We start from the raw sequence: 21,959 nt of genomic DNA, 5'->3' as shown, positions 1-21,959 counted from the left end.
GATTTGCTGTCAGGACTTGGGGATTTAATGCAGGTTGTCTCTCCTCTGTGGGATTTGAGGCAGGATCGGAGGAGTGATGGCTGGAATTGCCTTGCTGTGCTGCAGGAGCCTTTACAGCTTCCTGGGGCTATAAAGGCTTCCTCACAAAGCTCAGCCTTTTCTACCTAGTGATTTGTTCTCCTCAGTGGAGCTCTTCTGTGGAAGTCACACTGCTTTTAAATCATGGCCACAATGGCACTTTTGTTGGGGAGGCCAGAGCCCTCCCTCTTCCAGCCTGGGCCTCAGGAAGAAAAGTTGACATTCAAGGGCATTGTTCTGCTTCCATTCAAACCTGCTGGGCCTCTCCTCCCCTTTTGCAGGAGTTTATTTGTGTCACCCACTTCTGCCCTGTGTGGCTCCCCATGGCACTGGTGGGGGGTTGTTCCCCTTACCCAGACAGGATGCTTTGAACAGAGGTTTCACCATAACACAGAGACTATGTGGCATCACATGGAGCAAATGGTTTGGAGGGATGGCTCCTGAGCTGTGGTTTTCACTTCTCTGTAGTCTTGTGTTTTTATTTTGAGGAGGGTGAATTGCACCTCTTCAAACCAGCTGCCCTGGGTTTCTATTGAATAAAGCAAAGACAGAAAAACAAGGGCAAAGGCTTGAGAAGATTCAAAGAAGATTCCTGAAAGGAGGGGGTAGCAAGGTGGAGGTTGGTCTCCTCAAGTTCCACCAGGGGAGGTTTAACTTGGATGTGAGGAACAATTTCTTCACTGAAAAGGCTCTCCAGCATTGGAATGGTCTGCCCAAGGCAGTGGTGGAGTCACCATCCCTGGGGTGTTTAGATGGTGTGTGGACCTGGTGCTTAGGGACATGATTTGGTGGTGACCTTGCAGTGCTGGGTTGAAGGTTGGGCTGGGTGATCTTGAAGGTCTCTTCCAACCCAAGGTATTCTGTGAGTCAGTGGACAGGAGATGACTGGGTGTGTGAGTTTGGCTGCCTTCACTTTTGCAGGGATGCAAACCAGAGCTGTCAGGTGCTGCCCATCATCCATCTCTGTGACAGAGCTCTAGGATGCTCCACCTGGAGCTGCTCTGCAGCTTGAACCTGTCTCTGTGCTACCTTCTCCCTTCACAGCTGCCTCTTGTTAGCTCTGCGCTGGCCAAGCCGCCCGAACCCCAGCCAAGGCTCTGCTTAGCATCTCACCCTGGAAAATCTCTTCCTGCAGATAATTGATATGAGCACTTAGACAGCCCTTACGTGCTGTGTGGAACGTGTTGTGCTTGGCCCTGCCCAGCTGAGCCAAAGCTGAGCTGTTGTGCTTTGTTTTGTCGTGCAGTGTCAAAGAAACACGGCAAGCTCATCACCTTCCTGCGGACATTCATGAAGTCGCGCCCAACGAAGCAGAAGCTGAAGCAGCGGGGGATCCTGAAGGAAAGAGTCTTTGGCTGTGACCTGGGAGAGCACCTACTCAACTCTGGCCATGATGGTAAGGAGCCATCCTTTCCTGAGCTCTTCCTCTGCTGGGAATCTTGTTTTAGCTAGCGCAGGGGGACCAGCGGAGAGAAGAGCAGCAGAAATGTGGTGGCTGAAAGGTAAACGCTGCTAAGAAGCATTGTGGGAGGTCTGGGGATGGATGGAGCTACTGAAGATGAGCTCTTTAAGCCTAAGGAGGGGAGATGTAGACTGGAGATTAGGAAGAAATTCTGTAGAGTGAAGGTGGACACTGGAACAGGTTGTGGATACCCCCTCCCTGGAGACATTCAAGGCCAGGCTGCATGAGGCTTTGAGCAATGTGAGCTAGTGGGAGGTGTCCTGCCCATGGCAGGAGGGTTGGAACTGGATGATCATTAAGGTTCCTTCCAACCCAAACCATTCTGTGAATCTTAACCACTGGAGTTCTTCAAGTAAATATTAAATATGAGGTTGTTGGGTTTTTTTTTTGCAGGGAAAGGAACTTCATTTGTGTGTCAGTGGCAATGAATAATGAAGTGTTGTGTTAGATCCATACAGTTCCTGGGTGCTTTTGTGTGATGCTAGCAGGATTTGCAATGTAAATCCTCCATCTGCCTTTGCCTTTGGAGTTCACAACATGTCCAGGAATTCATTTGGCAGTTTACTTCCTTCTCTGTTTGCTACCATGAGCTCTCCATAGGTCTTCTCTGTGTCTTTTGCCTTCCCCCACCAGCGGTTTAGGGAGGTAGCAGAGGCGAGCTGTGCCCTCCAAGCAAACCATTACACAGTTATCACAGTATCATTCAGGGTTGGAAGGGACCACAAGGATCAGCTAGTTCCAACCCCCCTGCCATGGGCAGGGTCACCCCACACTAGATCAGCCTGGCCAGAGCCTCAGCCAGCCTGGGCTTAAACACCTCCAGGGACGGGGTCTCAACCACCTCCCTGGACAACCCATTCCAGGGCTTCACCACTCTCATGGGGAAGAACTTCCTCCTCACCTCCAGCCTGAATCTCCCCACCTCCAGCTTCATTCCATTCCCCCTAGTCCTATCACTACCTGAGATCCTGAGCAGTCCCTCCCCAGCCTTCCTGTAGCCCCCTTCAGATACTGGAAGGCCACAATGAGGTCACCTGGGAGCCTTCTCTTCTCCAGACTGAACAGCCCCAGCTCCTTCAGTCTGTCCTCACAGGAGAGGTGCTCCAGCCCTCTGCTCATCCTCCTGGCCCTTGTCTGGACACATTCCAGCACCTCCACATCTCTCTTGTCATAGGGGCTCCAGAACTGGAGTTGTTCCTACTCTTCCTCAGATGAGCTGTTGTTTCACATGCTCCTTCCTGCCCTCTCACTGTGACATCCCCACTCTGGGCTGTGAGGTCTGGGGGTCTCTGCATTGCTGAGAAGCAAACAGGACTCAAATTCTTTCACAGTTCACTAGCCAAGGTCATCCCCACAAACGGCTCATGGTGAGGGTTAGTAAGGAAAGCAGTGTGGAGCAAGCACAGGCTGCAGCCAGCTTGCCCAGGAGTTAAAGCCATCAGGAGGTGAGTGATGGGTGCAGCATCACTGTCTGGCTATGTCTGCTCGGGGAGCTCTTCCCCAGGTTTGCTCCTTGCCTGATGGTTCTGCAGCAGAGCTCTTGTGCCAGAGTTGTTCCTCCAGTGTCTGCCAGCTTTGTGTGGGGGCTGAAGGAGAAGCAGTGTGATGTTGGGGTGGGAGAGGAGTTTCTTTGTGCCCCAAACTCCTAATTCATGAGTGCCTTCTGGGAAGGGGATGGTAAGGGTGGGGAGCTGTTTGGTGCTGTTTTTCCAGCTGATTCAGTTGGTAACAGCCACGTGCTCTCCCTGGCCTGACATGAAGTGTTTTACTACCAGTTGATGAGTAATATGAGCTTGTTCTTATGGAATCAGGTCTGTGGCAAGGCTTGTTGGCTTGTTAATTGGAACCAGTAGAGATCTTTGCTGCTGGGGCTTGAAAAGCATCAGAGAGCCAGCAGCTGGATGGTTTGGAGACAGAAACAGACAGTAACCCATGTAAGATCTGCATCAGGAGTTAGGTAATTTACACTGCTGGGTAGCTATAGAGCTGGTTTTATATTCATGCTGTGGGAGCAGTCTTGGAGGGCAGGAGACATGCCAGTGGAGTGAGCTCATTAATGGCAAAGAGAGAAAATTCGCTTTTATCCCCAGCCCTCCTCCTGTCCGTTGCAGTTAGGCACAAGTCAGCAATCGTTAAAGCTCTTCCTTGCCCTCCGTGCTGACTTCTTCCTCCAGCTTTAGGGGGGACACTTTTTTCTTTAGCATTAAAAGACACATCCTGAGCTGAAGTGAGCTGTTGTGACTCCACTGCAGGCTCCTGTTTGACAGCCTCTGGGAGCTCACTTCTCAGCCTGGTCACTCCCCTCCCGTGCGGTGGAGCGGCTGCGACCGCGCTGTGCTAATGAGCTCGCATCAGCTGAGAAGCTCCCAAGTTGTTTTCACCCTTGATTGGAGAGCTCTTTCCTAACTCCCCTGAGTGAAACAGCTCCAGCTTGAATGTTGCTGAGAGGGGCAGGTCTCGGTTTCTCACAGCAGGGTTGGTTTGTGCTGTGTGATTCACCTCCCTGCCCTGTATTCCAAGTGACGTAATGCCCAGGACTGGTTCTGCGGAGCCGTCCCTGGGCTCCTGCGGCTCCAGCTGGGTGCAGGCACGGCGTTTGAAGACTCCCTCACTCTCTAGCATTAAGGCTGCTCAGCCTTGCAGCCAAATGCAGTGTTGATCTGCTGAGAGAGGACTGAGATACCACAGGAGACCCTAAGCTGGACCAGTTAAAGCAAAGCTGCAGCCCTGCTCCTTCACCTCCTAACCAGAGGGTGCAGAAGTGTTGTCATGGCAGCACAGAGCTGGAGCTGAAGCCTGTGCGTGGTGCCTGCTGGTAGAGCTTTGGGACTACATCTCAGGCCAGAAACCCCGAAAGAACCCAAAGCATCCGTAGATTGGGGTAGGTTGATGCCAGTTGAGGTAGGTCCTCTCTAATATCCAAAAAGATTTCATAGGAGTGAAGGAGAAAACAATCCCAGAAGGGACCTGTAGAGATCCTCCAGTCTGACCAAAACAGGGTCACCCAGAACAGGTTGCCCAGGATCACAACAGCCCCAGGGCTCTCAGCCTTTCCTCCTCACAGGATGCTCCAGTCCTCTTTGTAGCCTCCACTGGCCTCTCTCCAGTATTCTTTGTCTCACTTGAGCTGGGGAGCCCAGACATGGACTCAGTCCACCAGCTGTGGCCTCATTAGGGCAGAGTAGAAGAGGAAGAGAACCTCCCTCAACCTTCTGGCCACACTCTTGGCCCTTTTTGGCCATGAGGGCACATTGCTGGCTCACAGACAACTTGGTGTCCACCAGCACTCCCAGGTCCTTCTCCTTGAAGCTGCTTTCCAGCAGGTCCATTCCTCACCTGTACTGCTGAGGTTATTCCTTTCCAGAATAATGCTGCTGCCCAGGGTGTTTGAAATGAGTGGCTCAGCATTCCTGTGCTCCTCACAGGTCTAACACTGAACCAAACTGGAGTTGTGGTGAGGATTTCATTGGTTACCAGCTTTGGGGAGCTGGTGGAACCTCACTTCTCAGCAGTGTGCTGTGAAACAAGGCGAGCAGCCTCGAACCCCTGCAAGTTTGCCTGTCTCTTAGCTAGGAAGTGGTGAGGGGTGAGCAAGGACAGAGACTGAAACAGGTCTAACATTTTTAGTCCTGAGCACTGTGTTGAGGCAGCTGGCTTGGGTTGCTTAGCTAGGAGAAGATGGTTTTGCTGTCGTGTGTCTCTGTAATACCCCAAAGGGAATCTGCAAGCACAGAGGGAATGTTCTACCTACTGCAGTGTGCTGCCTTTTTGCTGCCTCAGCAAGTCATCACTCATCACTGCAGCCTCTTTCAGGAGGACAATAAATTGGGATGAGCTGTAGAGGATACAGAGATGTGCCCTGTTTAACAGAGCAGGAGCCCTGGTGACACATCCTGCACAGCTCCATGCACACACTTCACATGCAGGATGCATCAAGGTGTAAACCAGGGAAGCAGACACAGTCTCAAGCTGTGCCAGGGGAGGGTCAGGCTGGATGTTAGGAAGAAATTCTACACAGAAAGAGAGATTGGCTATTGGAATGTGCTGCCCAGGGAGGTGGTGGAGTCACCATCACTGGAGGTGTTTTAAAGGAGCCTGGACGAGGCACTTAGTGCCATGGTTTAGTTGGTTAGATGGTGTTGGGTGATAGGGTGGACTTGATGAACACAGGATGTCAGGGGTTGGAAGAGACCCAAAGAGATCATCAAGTCCAACCCCCCTGCCAGAGCAGGACCATAGAATCCAGCTCAGGTCACAGAGGAACACATCCAGATGGGCCTTGAAAGTCTCCAGAGAAGGAGACTCCACAACCTCTCTGGGCAGCCTGTTCCAGTGCTCTGTGAGCCTTACAGTGAAGAAGTTCCCCCTTGTGTTGAGGTGGAACTTCCTGTGCTGCAGCTTACATCATCATAGTATCACAGTATCATTCAGGGTTGGAAGGGACCACAAGGATCACCTAGTTCCAACCCCCCTGCCATGGGCAGGGACACCCCACACTAGATCAGCCTGGCCAGAGCCTCAGCCAGCCTGGGCTTAAACACCTCCAGGGACTGGGCCTTGACCAACTTTCCTGCACAACCCATTCCAGGGCTTCACCACTCTCATGGGGAAGAACTTCCTCCTCACCTCCAGCCTGAATCTCCCCACCTCCAGCTTCATTCCATTGCTCCTTTTCCTATCCCAGGGAGCAAGTGAGCAGAGCCTGTCCCTCTCCCCTCCCTCCTGACCCCCAGGCCTCAGATATTTATTAGAATAAAACCTTTATTAGAATAAATTTATAAGCATTTATTAAATCCTCTCTAAGTCTTCTCTTCCCCAGACTAAAAAGCTCCAGGTCCCTCAGTCTCTCCTCACCAGGCAGTGCTGCAGTCCCCTAACCATCCTTGTTGCCCTCTGCTGGACCCTCCCCAGCAGATCCCTCTCCCTCTGGAGCTGGGGAGCCCAGAACTGAGCACAGTTCTCAAGATGAAGTCTCACCAGGTCTTTTCCAACCTGGTTAATTCTGAGTTCTGTGTTCATTTAGCTTGCTTTGCCTGAGTTGTTGAGGTCAGCCTGGCTCTGAGGCACAGTGCTCTGTCTTCTGAGAGGTGCCTCTGAGGCTGGCAAGACACGACTTGCAGCTGCTGAACTTCAGGTCTTGTGTACTGGAGTTTCTCCTTGGGGGAAGAAGGTGACTGGGGAAGGTGGGAGGAGTGGTGCAAACAGGATGGGGGTGCCTCTTTCATTTTGGGCTGAGGATTTACTCTGTCATTGTTCTAATTGATGTGTGTGTCTCTGAGAGCCAACACTGTGAGCAGGTATGGGGACAGGAAAGGCTTCTCACAGCTGTTGTTATGTTGAGAGTGACAGTGGTTGGGGTGAGTGCTGCACCTTAAACTCTGTGCCTGGTGATTCATGGTGGGGATTGTGGAGATGATTGGGCTGGCAACTGGAGATAGGCAGTGGCCTGGGTTTGGTTGTATTTGGTTGAATTCCAGTTTGTGGCGTGCTGGCACTTCCCAGACAAGGATGGAACCCTTGTGGGGTGGGAATCACAGAATGGTTTGGATGGGAAGGGACCTTTCAAGGTCATCCTGTCCAACCCCCCTGCAGGGACACCTGCAGCTGGGGCAGGTTGCTGAAAGCTCCAGACAGCTTGACCTGGAGTGTTTCCAGGCATGGGGCATCTCCCACCTCTCTGGCCAAGCTTGTTGCCTTTTGGAGGATCTAGATCTCATTTTTGATGGGACAATACCAGTGATCTGTGATCAGCTGGACAAGGTGTAGCTTTTCCTGATGAGCAAGCAAATGCCTGCAGAGAGCAGAGGTCACCAACACACCTGAGTCTTGCTCTCTGTCCTTCTATTCTTCCCAGTTCCCCCAGTTTAGAAGCAGTTCTTTGGACAAGTTGGGCAGGATGATAGCCAAACTCAAAGCTGAGACTCTTCAGAGCTGTGTGCAAGATCAAAGTCCAGCAGATCTTGGTCCTCTGATGTACTAAGCAGCAGCAACAACTGTTTGCAAGGGGTGGCTTTATTGCCCTGTGCTGGTGGTTATGCTCTTCAGCTAAGCTCCTTAACAGCACCTTGGGATTTCTGGTGACATCCCAGCTTGGTCTGGGGGTCCTGGTGTTACCCTTCCCTTCAAGCCATCCACTGGCTCTGCAGCTGGGTGGTGTAGTTGCTTTAGATGCTAACTCATTGCAGGTTTGGAGGGAGAGCACTGTTGCCAGAGCAGAGCAGCAGAAGGAATGAGATATCTTGGGCAGCATCTTGGCAGGCAGCTGCATCAATCTGGTTCCCCTTAGCTCAAGCAGAAGTTTGGGAATCTCTGTGTCATCTCTTTGGGCCCTGGTATTAATGTGAGGAGTCCCTTTTACTAGCTAATAATTTTCATTACAATAACATTCTGCCTGGGTTTGGAGCTGTGCCAGCTGTGAGAGAAGCCTTCATCTGGAATTCAGGCCAGCCAAGTCTTACATATTTCTTCATTTTCAGCTTTTCTGGAGGTTTTAACTCTTGGGAGGATTCCTTCAGCTGCTTTCCACCCTCTCTCTTTTAGCAGGAGACTGAAACTGAAGGTGACAAACAAAAACAGAAAGCAAACTTGGCTGAAAAGTAGAAGTGTTGATTTTGGGGGGGGTTTCCTTCCCCCCCTTTCTTTAAATACTATTTGTAACTGGAGGCACAAAAGGCAAGACCTTCCAATCTGTATTCTGATGTCCTTGGGTGGGAATAGGATGGAGTAGAATAGGATGGAGTAGAATAGAATAGACCAGAATAGACCAGACCAGACCAGACCAGGTTGGAAGAGACCTTTGAGATCATCAAGTCCAACCTATCACCCAACACCATCTGATCAACTGAACTATGGCACCAAGTGCCTCATCCAGGCACTTCTTAAACACCTCCAGTGATGGTGACTCCACCACCTCCCTGGGCAGCACATTCCAATGGCCAATCTCTCTTTCTATGAAGAACTGCTTCCCAGCATCCAGCCTGAACCTCCCCTGGCACAGCTTGAGACAAGCAACAAGGCTGGTGAGAGGCCTTGAGCACAAGCCCTATGAGGAGAGGCTGAGGGAGCTGGGGTTGCTTAGCCTGGAGAAGAGGAGGCTGAGGGGAGACCTTATTGCTGTCTACAACTACCTGAAGGGAGATTGTAGCCAGGAGGGAGTTGGTCTCTTCTCCCAGGCACCCAGCACAAGAACAAGAGGACACAGTCTCCAGCTGTGCCAGGGGAAGTTTAGGCTGGAGGTGAGGAGAAAGTTCTTCCCAGAGTGAGTTGTTAGCCATTGGGATGTGCTGCCCAGGGAGGTGGTGGAGTCCCCATCCCTGGAGGTGTTCAAGAGGGGATTGGATGTGGCACTTGGTGCCATGGTTTAGTCCTGAGGTCTGTGGTGATAGGTTGGACTTGATGACCTTTGAGGTCTCTTCCAACCTTGGTGATTCTGTGAGTGTGGTTTTTGCTTTGCTCCAAGATTTTTCCCTTCAGAAAAACCCATCAGAAACAGATCTTGCAGCTTTACCTGGGCCTGCCACAGCTCAGAGAGCAGAGGGAGTCGTGGCAGCAACCCTGGGACGTAGTTCCTCAGGTATGCTTGGAATTGTTAGGACTTGAATGCTGCCAACCACATCAAGTTGATTTATTGAAGCACTTCTTGTTCTTCCACAGAGGGCTGTTGAAGTGCTGCACGAAAGAGGCAGGTCCTGTGTGTGGTGTTAGCCATAACACTGAGCTCAGGATGATGAAATTGGCCACAGCCATCACCATGGGCTGAGGGGAATGTTGGCTGGGGATGAGGTTGAAGGTTTATGTGAGCTGCTTTCATTCAGTGAGTGAACCCTTGGGGTATTTTTGTGCTTTTAATAGGTGTTTTCAGAGTATCCAAACTGACAAGTTTGAATGGGAATGAAAAGGTTTCAAACCTCTAAGCAGGTTCAGGTCTGGCATCCTGCTTTTACATAATGGCCAGGTGGCTTTGGAAGCTCTTCAGAGAAGGAGACTCCACAACCTCTCTGGGCAGCCTGCTTCAGAGCTCCAGCACCCTCACACCAAAGAATTTTCTCCTCATGTTCAGATGGAGCCTCCTGGGTTCCACTTTGTGCCCAGTGCTCCTTGTGCTGCCACTTGGCACCACCTGGAAGAGCCCAGCTTCATCCTCTTGGCTCCCCACAGGTCCTTTAGCTCTTGCTGAGCATTGCTCAGATCCCCTTTCAGGCTGCTGTACTCCAGGTTCAACAGCTCCATGGCTCTCAGCCTTTCCTGCTCACACTGAGGCTCCAGGCCCCTCAGCATCTTTGCAGCACTCCCCTGCACACTCTGCAGTAGTTCCCAGTCTCTTGCACTGGTGAGCCCAGAGCTGAACCCAGGCCAGATACATTGAGACCAGCCAGCTCAGGCAAGCCCAAACCAGTTTCCTTTCAGCATTTCACAATTTGTAGTCATTTTCAAATCAAAATCCACCTTCAAAGGACTTGGCCAAGCAGTGACCCCAGCTGGTGTCAGAATTCTGGCTGCTGAGGTGGGATCTGGGTGCTCAGGAGCTCAAACCATCTCTCAACCACCTTTCATGGCCGTGGGGAACTTGCTTGGTATCTCCCATTCCATCTCCACACCTGTAAAATCAAACTGCCAGTCTGGATCCACCCCTGAGGTGCCACTAGGGAGAGATTCTGATACTTGTGAAGCACTTAGAAGCTGAAGAGGGTGATATGACCATCACAGAATCACCAAGGTTGGAAGAGACCTCAAAGATCGTCAAGTCCAACCTGGCACCCAACAATGCATGACTAAACCATGGCTCCAAGTGCCACATCCAATCCCCTCTTGAACACCTCCAGGGATGGGGACTCCACCACCTCCCTGGGCAGCACATTCCAATGGCTAACAACTCTTTCTGGGAAGAACTTTCTCCTCACCTCCAGCCTAAACTTCCCCTGGCACAGCTTGAGACTGTGTCCTCTTGTTCTTGTGCTGGGTGCCTGGGAGAAGAGACCAACCCCTCCTGGCTCCAACCTCCCTTCAGGGAGTTGTAGAGAGCAAGAAGGTCTCCCCTGAGCCTCCTCTTCTCCAGGCTAAGCAACCCCAGCTCCCTCAGCCTCTCCTCACAGGGCTGTGCTCCAGACCCTTCCCCAGCCTTGTTGCCCTTCTCTGGACACCTTCAAGTCTCTCAATGTCCTTCTTAAACTGAGGGGCCCAGAACTGGACACAGGGCTCAAGGTGTGGCCTAACCAGTGCTGAGCATAGGGCACAGTGACTTCCCTGCTCCTGCTGTTTGTATATATATATATATATATATATATATGTATGTATATGTATGTATTTATGTGTATATCTCTGTAGTAGTTATTGAGGTTGGCCTGCTAGATCCAGAGTAGCCTTGTAGGAAATCAGTAGACTTACCTGTGGCCCTTTTATTTTGTTTCTTAGTTGCCTCAACCATTTTGGAGCCCAAACAGTGCCAGATTCACTGGGGTGATGTTTTGAGGTGCCTCTGCACACATAACAAACCCAGTTCAACATAAAGAAATGGACCCAGCAGCCTGGACAGAACTACACAAGTTAACCCAAATGGCAGAAACTATTCCTGCAGATGCCTTCTCCCCTGCACAATCTCCTTTAACATGAGCTGATGCTTTTTTAAAGGCTGATAGTTTTGAGCTGGTTTGGGCAACTTCCCAAAGATAACAAGCTCTGTTATTGCTTGGCCAGCTGTGCTCTGAATTGCTGGAGCACAAGATTATTGGGGCTGGGGTTAGCATTACAGATCACAGAATCATAGAATGGTTTGGCTTGGAAGGGATCTCTAAAGGTCATCCAGAATAACTCTCCTGCAGTCAACAGGGTCATCCTCCACTAGAGCAGGTTGCTCAGAGCCTTGTCCAGCCTGCCCTTGAATAGCTCCAGGAACAGGGCCCCAACCACCTGCCTGGGCAACCTGTTGCAGTGTTCCACCTCCCTCATGGTGCAGAACTTGTTCCTAACATCCAATCTAAATCTGCTCTTGTCTCATTTCAATCTATTGCTCCTCATCCTATCACTGCAGCCCTTTGCAAACAGTCCCTCTGCAGCCTTCTTGTAGCCCCCTTCAGGTACTGGAAGGCCACTATTAAATGTCCCCAGGCTGAACAGCCCCAGCTCCCTCAGCCTGTCCTTGTAGCAGAGGTGCTCCATCCCCTCATCATCTTCATGGCCCTCCTCTGCATCCACTCCATCAGGTCCCTGCCTTACCTTTGTGGAGGGCTCCAGAGCTGTACACAGTACTCCAGGTGAGGTCTCACCAGAGAGGAGTAAAGTGGCAGAATCCCCTCTCCTGACCTGCTGCCCATGCTGCTTTTGATGCAGGCCAGGATGCAGAGAGGTGCATAGGGTCCCCATGGAGAATTATTGTGAGGGAAATCATAGAATGATAGAATCAATAAGGTTGGAAAAGACCTCAAAGATGATCAAGTCCACCCAAAACCTCATGACTACTAAACCATGACTTCAAGTGCCACGTCCAGTCCCCTCCTGAACACCTCCAGGGCTGAGCAAACCACACAAGCTTTTGCAGGGAAGAAGAGAGATGGTTTCTCTCTCCTTTTCCTTCCTTCTTCTTTTTTTTCCTCCACACTGCCTGCAGCTGCAAGAGGAGAAATTCTTTGCTGCCTGAGTGACCCAGAGGACAGCAGGGAGTTGAAAATTAATTGGCATTTCGAAACACTGCAGCTGTGGGGGGAACAAACATGAGCAAAAACATGCTTGCAGGAATGGTTTGTGCTCTTACCCTGCCTCTCTTAGCAAGGTAGATGCTCTTCCCCTCTTAGCTACCTGTAGTAGATAGAGTTGCCTATCAGAATCACAGCATCACCAAGGTTGGAAGAGACCTCAAAGGTCATCGAGTCCAACCTGTCACCATAGACCTCATGGCTAAACCATGGCACCAAGTGCCACATCCAATCCCCTCTTGAACACCTCCAGGGATGGGGACTCCACCACCTCCCTGGGCAGCACATTCCAATGGCTAACAACTCTCTCTGGGAGGAACTTTCCGCTCACCTCCAGCCTAAACCTCCCCTGGCACAGCTTGAGACTGTGTCCTCTTGTTCTGGTGCTGCTTGCCTGGCAGAAGAGACCAACCCCCACCTGGCTACAACCTCCCTTCAGGTAGTTGTAGAGAGCAAGAAGGTCTCCCCTGAGCCTCCTCTTCTCCAGGCTAAGCAACCCCAGCTCCCTCAGCCTCTCCTCACAGGGCTGTGCTCCAGACCCCTCCCCAGCCTTGTTGCCCTTCTCTGGACACCTTCAAGTCTCTCAATGTCCTTCTTAAACTGAGGGGCCCAGAACTGGACACAGGACTCAAGGTGTGGCCTAACCAGTGTTGAGTTCAAGGGCACAATGACCTCCCTGCTCCTGCTGGCCACACTATTCTTGATGCAGGCCAGGATGCCATTGGCCCTCTTGGCCACCTGGCACACTGCTGGCTCATGTTCAGGCAACTGTCAATCAGCACACCCAGGTCCCTTTCTGTTTGGCTGCTCTCCAGCCACTCCAACCCCAGCCTGTAGCTGTGCCTGGGGTTACTGTGGCCAAAGTGCAGCACCCACCCCAGAACAGCCATCCCCACAGCACTGAGAGCGCTGCTGATCTCACAGCACTTTCACAAGGCAGTTATCTGCCTCCCCAGCCTGATGCAACAGGTTTGCTGGTTCTCAGGCTTGCACTTTGCACTTTGGTTTTTACACAGGTCCCTGGGAAGCTGCCATAAAGCAAACAAACAAAAGAAGTCCAGCCTTCAATAAGCAGAGTTCAGTTCCATACATGGGCAGTGAGTGGAACCTGCTCCTGGTCTGTGGCTCGCTCTTCCGTTACTGAGCTTTCTCCCAAGTGCAAGAGTCACACTTCAAACAAAAATCCCTCTGTGCTAGCAGGAAGTAGCACAGCTTGTGACAGCAGGGCAGGCTTTAAGCAGCTCATCAACAGCATAAATCATTTTAGTGTGGATCACTTCTTAGAAACCAGGGAGCCTCTTGAAGGAGGGCTGCTGCTTGCTCAGGCTGCTGCTCCTCCTGGGGATTCAGATGTGAGGACATGATTCAAACAGGCCACACCTTGAGTCCTGTGTGCAGTTCTGGGCCCCTCAGTTTAAGAAGGACATTGAGAGACTTGAAGGTGTCCAGATAAGGGCAACAAGGCTGGGGAGAGGTTTTGAGCACAGCCCTGTGAGGAGAGGCTGAGGGAGCTGGGGTTGCTTAGCCTGGAGAAGAGGAGGCTCAGGGGAGACCTGCTTGCTCTCTCCAACTCCCTGAAGGGAGGTTGGAGCCAGGTGGGGGTTGGTCTCTTCTCCCAGGCAAGCAGCACCAGAACAAGAGGACACAGTCTCAAGCTGTGCCAGGGGAAGTTTAGGCTGGAGGTGAGGAGAAAGTTCTTCCCAGAGAGAGTTGTTAGCCATTGGAATGTGCTGCCCAGGGAGGTGGTGGAGTCCCCATCCCTGGAGGTGTTCAAGAGGGGATTGGATGTGGCACTTGGAGCCATGGTTTAGTTAGTCATGAGGTGTTGGGTGACAGGTTGAACTTGATGATCTTTGAGGTCTTTTCCAACCTTATTGATTCTATGATTCTATGAAACCTCAATACCTGAAGGGGGCTACAGGAAGGCTGCAGAGGGAGTGTTTGCAAAGGGCTGCAGTGGTAGGATGAGGAGCAATGGATTGGAATGAGACAAGAGCAGATTTAGGCTGGATGTGAGGGACAAGTTCTGTGCAGTGAGGGTGGTGGAACAGTGCAGGAGATTGCCCAGGGAGGTAGTTGAGACCCCATCCCTGGAGGTATTCAGGGTCAGGCTCAACAGGGCTCTGTGCAACCTGCTCTAGTGGAGGATGTCCCTGCTGACTGCAGGGGGCTTGGACTAGATGACCTTTGGAGGTCCTTTCCAAGCCAAACCATTCTATGATTCTATAACTGTGGATCATCTTTGTGGCCTCCTCTGGACCCACTCCAGCAGGTCCTCATCCCTTTTGTGTTGGGGTCCCCAGAGCTGGATGCGGTAGTGCAGAGCAGAGGACCTCAGCCTTACCTTATGGCTGGCTCTTTCAGTTTGCATTCCTGTGACTCAAACCCTTGCCCTTAACCTTCTGAGATGTTCCTTCCCTCTGCTGTGGGGTTTTTATGTGCTTCCTAAGGATGGTTACACAATGTTGATGGCCATGGTTATTACCTTTGTGGGGGCAGTTCGGAGTGGTGCTCAGCGCAGTTCATTTCATTGTCCTTGTTCCTGCTGGGCTGCAGGTTTGGCTTTCCCTCTGTGTGTGCTATGTGTGGAATTCAGCTGAGCAGCTGCATTTCAGGAGTGCTCTGGTCCATTAACCAGCCCAAAGGCCTGGCTTGTGCCACAGCTTCACCTTATTGCTGTGAGGCTGTGGAAATGACCCTGCTGGAGGCGGCGGGGGGAGCTTGATGGGAGGCCTTGCTCCCCAGGCTGAGCAAATAGTTCTGATTCCAGTAACATCCTGAGAAAACAAAAACAAAGCAAGCCTCTCAAAAACCCAGGGAGGGAGCATTGCACAAGATGAAAGAGGGGGAAAAAAATAACCCCAGGATGATAGGGGGGATTAAAAAAAGGGCCTGATTTCGAGCTGGATCAAAATGGTCTTTGGATGAAAACTTCAGCTTGCTCTTAATGGCAAAGAATTAACAGTTAATGGGCCCTGGAAATGCAATAAACCTTTCAGAGCTGCTGAAAGATGCTCAGGAGCAAGCTGAATGCATTCCTTCAGCTTCTGTGGTGATGAAGTGCGCTCCAGCCATGGCCTGGGCTTCATCCTCAGCAGATTGAGGGATTTAGATTAGACTGAAGGAGAAAGTTCTTCCCTGTGAGGGTGGTGAGACACTGGTCAAGGTTGCCTGGAGAGGTGGTGAGTGCCCCATTCTAGGTCAGGTTGTCTGGGGCTCTGAGCAACCTGCTGTAGTTGCAGATGTCCCTGCTGCCTGCAGGGAGGTTGCACAGGATGAGCCTTAAAAGGTCCCTTTCAAACCAAACCATCCCATGATTTGTTCAAAGATCAGAAGGATCAGGTCACCATTGCAGCAGAGGGCCTTCAGGTTAGGCCACACCTTGAGTCCTGTGTCCAGCTCTGGGCCACTCAGTGTAGGAAAGATGTTGAGATGCTGGAAGGTGTCCAGAGAAGGGCAACAAAGCTGGGGAGGGGTTTGGAGCACAGCCCTGTGAGGAGAGGCTGAGGGAGCTGGGGTTGCTTAGCCTGGAGAAGAGGAGGCTCAGGGGAGACCTTCTTGCTCTCTCCAACTCCCTGAAGGGAGGTTGTAGCCAGGAGGGGGTTGGTCTCTTCTCCCAGGCAAGCAGCACCAGAAGAAGAGGACACAGTCTCAAGCTGTGCCAGGGGAGGTTTAGGCTGGAGGTGAGGAAGAAGTTCTTCCCAGAAAGAGAGCTTGGCCATTGGAATGTGCTGCCCAGGGAGGTGGTGGAGTCACCATCCCTGGAGGTGTTTAGGAAGATACTGGCTGGGGTGCTTGGTGCCATGGTTTAGTTGATTAGGTGGTGTTGGGTGATAGGTTGGACTGGATGATCTCAAAGGTCTGGTCTATTCTATTCTAATTCTATTCTTATTCTATTCTATTCTATTCTATTCTATTCTATTCTATTCTATTCTATTCTATTCTATTCTATTCTATTCTATTCTATTCTATTCTATTCTATTCTATTCTATTCTATTCTATTCTATTCTATTCTATTCTATTCTATTCTATTCTCTGACTGAGTTTCAGTCACTTCTCCAAGCATGCAGATTCCCCCCGCCCAGTACCTGTGCTGCTGCCATGACATATTTAGCTGGCAGAACAGCTCCTCCTGCTCTCCACATTAGGGAAAGCACTGAAGCAACCTGCTAGGATTCTTTTTCAGTGTATATTAATGATTCTAACTGTGCCCAGGACTTTTCATGATGACAAGTCAGCCCTTGCAGGTGCTTACAGCCCTCACCTTCCCGCTCTGTTCTCTCCTGCCCTGGCTGATGTTGTCACAACAGGTTGCTGCTCGGCCAAAGGGCTCCATAAACACCACTCTTAGCATGCTGTTTGTTTACACAGCCTGAATCACCCCCCAGAAGGGGAAGGCCTTGGAAACACACAGAGCTCACTCCCCGTGGCACAGCCTTCAATTAAGAAGCACAGAAGGGTGTCCTGGCCGTGGTCATGGGGAGTAGATAAACAGGAGAGCTGGGCAGGGTACAATCCGTCTGTGCATCGCCCTTCTCGGGTGGGATCAGCCTCCCTGGCAGGAGTTAGGCAGGGAATGTGCTGCTTATTTATTTGCTGCTTTGTTTGTTTTACCTGGGGCTACTAATTTGCAAGGGCAACCCTGTTGAGGCTCCAGTATGGACCATTAAATTGGGATTTTGCAGCTGAGTGTTGGCAGATTCATAGAATGGTTTGGCTTGAAAGGAATGTTGAAGCTCATCCAGCTCCAACCCCCTGCCATGGGCAGGGACACCTCCCACCAGCCCAGCTTGCTCAAGGCTTCATCCAGCCTGGCCTTGGAACACCTCCAAGCAGGGTGCATCCACAGCCTCCTTGGGCAACCTGTGCCAGTGTTTTGCTACACTCACTGTCAAGAATTTCTTCCTAACCTCCAGTCTGAATCTCCCCTCTTCCAGCACTCAGAGGCTGTTGCTTATCTTGCCTCAGATGCCTAAATGTGCATCAGGTTGACTCTTAATGCCAGCAGTTGTGGAGCCACTCAACTCAGGAGGCTGTGAGAGGTACCTTGAGCTTCAGGCAGGCTTCCTTCTGCAAGTCTCTTCTGGCTGGAAGTTGATATGACCATTGAAGCTACAAGGGAGAGGAGAAGGTGATCCCCTCTGCTGGCTTTAACTCTCCCAGCAATGCAGCACTTGATTTCCAAGGCCCTTTCTGTGTCAGACTGACTGTGGTTGGACTCTTTGGGTATGGTTGGTCCAGGACCAACCTGCTCTAGCTGAACCTGTCTGACTGCCATGCCACACAGATTTACAGGGTTAGTCCTGTCCTGTGCTGGAGTGTGGAGCAGATGTGCCCTTAGGCCAGGATGCACCTGCTGATCTTCTAGGGAACCACATAAAATGAGGCTTTGCTCCCTGAGTGTTTGCTGCAAGCCAGGGAGAGGGAGAGCACAGAGCATCTAAGTTCAGCAGCACTTAGGAGAACTGACTGGCAGATGGCATTTGCTGCTTGATATAAAGGGATTTGCCACATGACCTATTCAGAGTCTGTGTCACGTGGCAAATTGATCAGACCTGGCATCTCAAGGCAAGAACAAATCTGCACTGTCAGAGGAGCTGGAGCAAGAAGGTGGTTTGCAGAGGAATCCACAAGGAGCTGAGCTTTTCCCCTGGGTATTTGCTGATACAAGAGCTCAATCCTCATTTTCTTTCTGTGTTCAGAGCAGTTGTCTCTCCCTTTGATAAATCAAGTAATTTGCTCCTCCTTAAGCTTACAAGGCTGGACAGAGAGCTCCAGCAGTGAGTGCTGCATGAGGCTGAGAAGTCAGCTGGAAGGAATCAGTTGGTGAAGCGGCTTGAATATTAACTTGACACCTAATGATGTCCTCTGGGCTTGTTTTTTCCATCCTGTCATAGCCCAGCCTGGCTGCAGTTTGTGTGAGTGTGGTGTGCTGTGTAGCTGTCTCAATGCAGTCATGCTCCAGCAGACATTGGCAATGCAATTATTATCAGTAAGAAAAACTCCCCTGGCCCTGGCACAGAAAGTGGAGTTTGCTTAAACCAAACAGTGGGAGTTGATCCTTGTATAGACTGGAGACTCACAGAATCAATAAGGTTGGAAAAGACCTCAGAGATCATCAAGTCCAACCTGGCACCCAACAGCTCCTGACTAACAACCATGGCTCCAAGTGCCACATCCAATCCCCTCTTGAACACCTCCAGGGATCACCATCCCTGACTCCACCACCTCCCTGGGCAGCACATTCCAATGGCAAATAACTCTGGGAAGAACTTTCTCCTCATCTTGAGTCTAAACTTCCCCTGGCACAGCTTGAGACTGTGTCCTCTTGTTCTGGTGCTGCTTGCCTGGCAGAAGAGACCAACCCCCACCTGGCTACAACCTCCCTTCAAGTGGTTGTAGAGAACAAAGGCCAAAGGGCTGATCTAATGTAAGGTGGCCTTGCCCATTGCAGAGGGGGTTGGAACTGAATGATCTTTGAGGACCCTTCCAAAGCTGACAGTTCTGGGGTTCTGAGAGAGGATGCATTCAGTTTTATAGAGCTACTGGGTGGGACCTGCACTGTCTCCCCTCAACCAGACCTGACATTTTTCAGCCTAATTCCTATCACAGAGTCCCAGCATAAGTGGGGTTGGAAGGGACCTCTGGAGATCAGCCAGTCCAGCCCCACTGCTCAAGCAGGGGCACTCACAGCAGGTTGCTTAGGATCACAGTGGCCAGGTGGGTTTGGAATCTCTCCAAAGGAGGAGACTCCACAACCTCTCTGGGCAGGCTGCTCCAGAGCTCCGGCATCCTCTCACCAAAGTAGTTTCTCCTCGTCTTCAGATGGAACCTCTGGGGTTGTGTCTGTTGTCTCTTGTCCTATCACTGGGTACCACTGAAAAGAGTCCCCAGCCTCTTGCCCCCCACTCTGTAGGCAGTGATAATCATTGATGAGATCCCCTCTGAGGCTGCTCATCTCCAGGCTAAGCATCCCCAGGGCTCTCAGCCTTTCTTCCTCACAGCGAGGCTCCAGGCTCTTCAGCATCTTTGGAGACTCTCCAGTAGTTCTCTGTCTCCCTTGAACTGGGGAGCCCAGAACTGGACCCAGTCCTCCAGCAGTGTGTTCACTAGGGAGAGTAGGAAGGGAGGAGAACCTCCCTCAACCTGCTGGCCACACTCTTCTTAATGCACCCCAAAATCCTGGCATTCCTTTCAAGCCAGGAGCACCTCTGTCCAGGTCTCACACCGCCTCCTGAAGTGAAATCTCTTACAGGCTTTGTCTTTCAGGAAAGAACTGTCAGGCCTAGTTTGTGACATCTGACATGACCACTACCTGAACTTTCATAAGGGGCTCCCCTAACCAACAGAACTTGCTCTCTAGTCCCCCAGGTCCTCAAGAGCTGCACGGAGTTCATCGAGAAGCACGGCATCGTGGACGGGATCTATCGGCTGTCCGGGATCGCCTCCAACATCCAGAAGCTACGGTAAGGGCACTGTGTTTGCAACCCTGACTGTATGGGAGGAGCGAGGCATGCCCTGGGTCCTGCTCTGTGGTGGCTGTAGGACAGGCTCTTCATCAGCTCTGAGGAGGATGTGTGCTTTGTGCTCCACTGGTTTGGGGAAGCATTGGCTTGTTTGGCACAAGTCATGCTGCAGGAAGGTTTCCTTCAGGAGAGAGCAGCAGAAGGCTCTGGAATGGAGGTGGCACTGCTCTCAGTGCTTCCTTCCTGTTCCCTCTTGCTCCCACAGCCCCTGTGGGCAGCTGATATTCCTCCTCGAGGTTGTAGACAGGAGGGGGCTGCTCTCTTCTCCCAGGCAACGAGCACCAGAACAAGAGGACACAGTCTCAAGCTGTGCCAGGGGAGGTTTAGACTGGATGTTAGGAAGAACTTCTTCCTAGAGAGAGTGATTGCCCTTTGGAACAGGCTGCCTGGGGAGGTGGTGGAGTTGCCATCATTGGGGATGTTTAGGAGGATACTTGATGGGGTGCTTGGTGCCATGGTTTAGTTGATGAGGTGGTGTTGGATGATGGGTTGGACACAATGATCTTGATCTTCCAACCTGTTCTATTCTATTCTCTTTCTATTCTCTTCTCATTCTTATTCTATTCTCATTTTTATTCTATTCTCATTCTTATTCTTCTCTTCTCTTCTCTTCTCTTCTCTTTTCTCTTCTCTTCTCTTCTCTTCTCTCTTCTCTTCTCTTCTCTTCTCTTCTCTTCTCTTCTCTTCTCTTCTCTTCTCTTCTCTTCTCTTCTCTTCTCTTCTCTTCTCTTCTCTTCTCTTCTCTTCTCTTCTCTTCTCTTCTCTTCTCTTCTCTTCCTTGTGGTGGCATATTAGCAATTAATGAACAACATGCAAAGAATCCTCACAGAGCTGTCAGTGAGTGGCATTGCTATGCTGCCTGGCTGTGCAGGACAAGGCTGGCTGTGTGTCCTCCCCAGTTCAGAGCTGTCCTCATCCAAGTAACTGGGCTGTATCCTTTTGTGAGGCTGCTTTTCCTCCTGGCATTGCATGCCACGTTTGGTTGGGAAGGGACTGAGAGATCCTAGTGGGATGTGACCAATTCTATGCATGTCCCAGGCTCATGGCCTCCCACAGGCAGCCAAGGGCTGTCCCCCAAATGAAGGACATCCTTTCTGTGCCAGCTCAGTGGCCAGGATTGAGCTGGCTGCTGTGCAAACCCTTGTATGGATGAGCTTGTTCTGGTTCAGCCTAATCCTGTTTCCTATCACAACAACTTCCATTTGAAAGCCTCTGCTCCTGAGGCTTTGATGTGCAGGCTCCAAAGACTCTGATTGTAGCTGTTGCCCACAGCAGTCTTGGCTGAATAAAACATTTTGCCCTTGCTCCAGCTCCATCCCTTTAATTCACTGTTTTGACCATCTCTAATCTGTGCCCCAGTCCATTTTTGTCCCTGTGTGTTGCCAAGACCATTTTCTCCTTCATTGTTTTTCCAAAGGTGCTTTAGAAAGTGTTTTTCTGGCACTTGAATAGCCTCAATCCCTGGAGTAGTGCAGAGGAGCCAGTGACAGCTTCCTTCTGAGATGTTCCAAAGACAAAAGGAAGGGGGAAGATGGCACAGCTTGTAGGCACTGTCCTTGTTCATCCCAATCACCCCAGACTTTGCTGGGGGTTGGATTCATGTAGGACACACTGCTGGGGTTCCCAGCTCTGTAAACACATCGTCAGGGTTAGGGCAGAGCTGCAGTGTCCTCAGAAATGAGGCAGTGCTCTGAAGGGCCACATGGAAGTTTGGGATCTCCTGGATTTAAAGGGGTTTGGGCTGGGTTGTGGGGTTTGGGGTTTGGGTTTTTTTTGGTTGCAGAGGAAGTTAAAGGATTTATTCCACGTGGGCTGTTGTCTCCAGGACAGGAGTTGGGTCTTTAGCAGGGCAGTAGTCTCCTTCTTTGGCTGGTAGGGAAAGCAGAATGTGTGGCAGGGGTCCTGCAGGAATTACTCAGGGGAGGGGTGAAAAAAAGAATTCAAAAGGAGGACAAGAGAGCAAATCAGAGCCCCACACCTGCACAGGGAAGGGCTGGGTGGCTGGGTGTGGGGTTTATTCCTTTTCTTTTTTCCTTTTCTTCTCTATCTTTTGTCTTTTTCTTTCACTGTCTTTTTCTTTTGGGAAGGGAAAGGAAGGAAAAGGAGAGAGAGGAGAAAGGAGGAGAGGCTGAGGGAGCTGGGGTTGCTTAGCCTGGGGAAGAGGAGGCTCAGGGATCAGGGAGTGTGGCTCAGTTGATAGTGCAG

The 21,959-nt window shown here is 51.0% G+C and overlaps 1 protein-coding gene across 9 annotated transcripts in view; it reads left to right on the top strand.

Annotated features, from left to right (window-relative positions):
• Window positions 1-21,959, top strand: part of ARHGAP32 (Rho GTPase activating protein 32) — a 305,874-nt gene that overhangs the window by 262,618 nt on the left and 21,297 nt on the right. For all 9 annotated transcript variants that reach the window (XM_068160012.1, XM_068160008.1, XM_068160017.1 and 6 more), the window contains 2 exons: window positions 1,325-1,474; window positions 19,592-19,694. In XM_068160012.1, coding sequence (XP_068016113.1) covers window positions 1,325-1,474; window positions 19,592-19,694 — 253 coding nt within the window. The remainder of the gene's footprint in view (window positions 1-1,324; window positions 1,475-19,591; window positions 19,695-21,959) is intronic.

The sequence above is a fragment of the Melanerpes formicivorus genome, unplaced genomic scaffold (assembly GCF_026170545.1).
Source record: "Melanerpes formicivorus ecotype bairdi unplaced genomic scaffold, bMelFor1.0.p_v2 SCAF_47, whole genome shotgun sequence".
Lineage (NCBI taxonomy): Eukaryota > Metazoa > Chordata > Aves > Piciformes > Picidae > Melanerpes > Melanerpes formicivorus.
The sequence above is the reverse complement of the archived record's forward strand: the minus strand, read 5'-3'. Positions and strand labels throughout refer to the sequence as shown.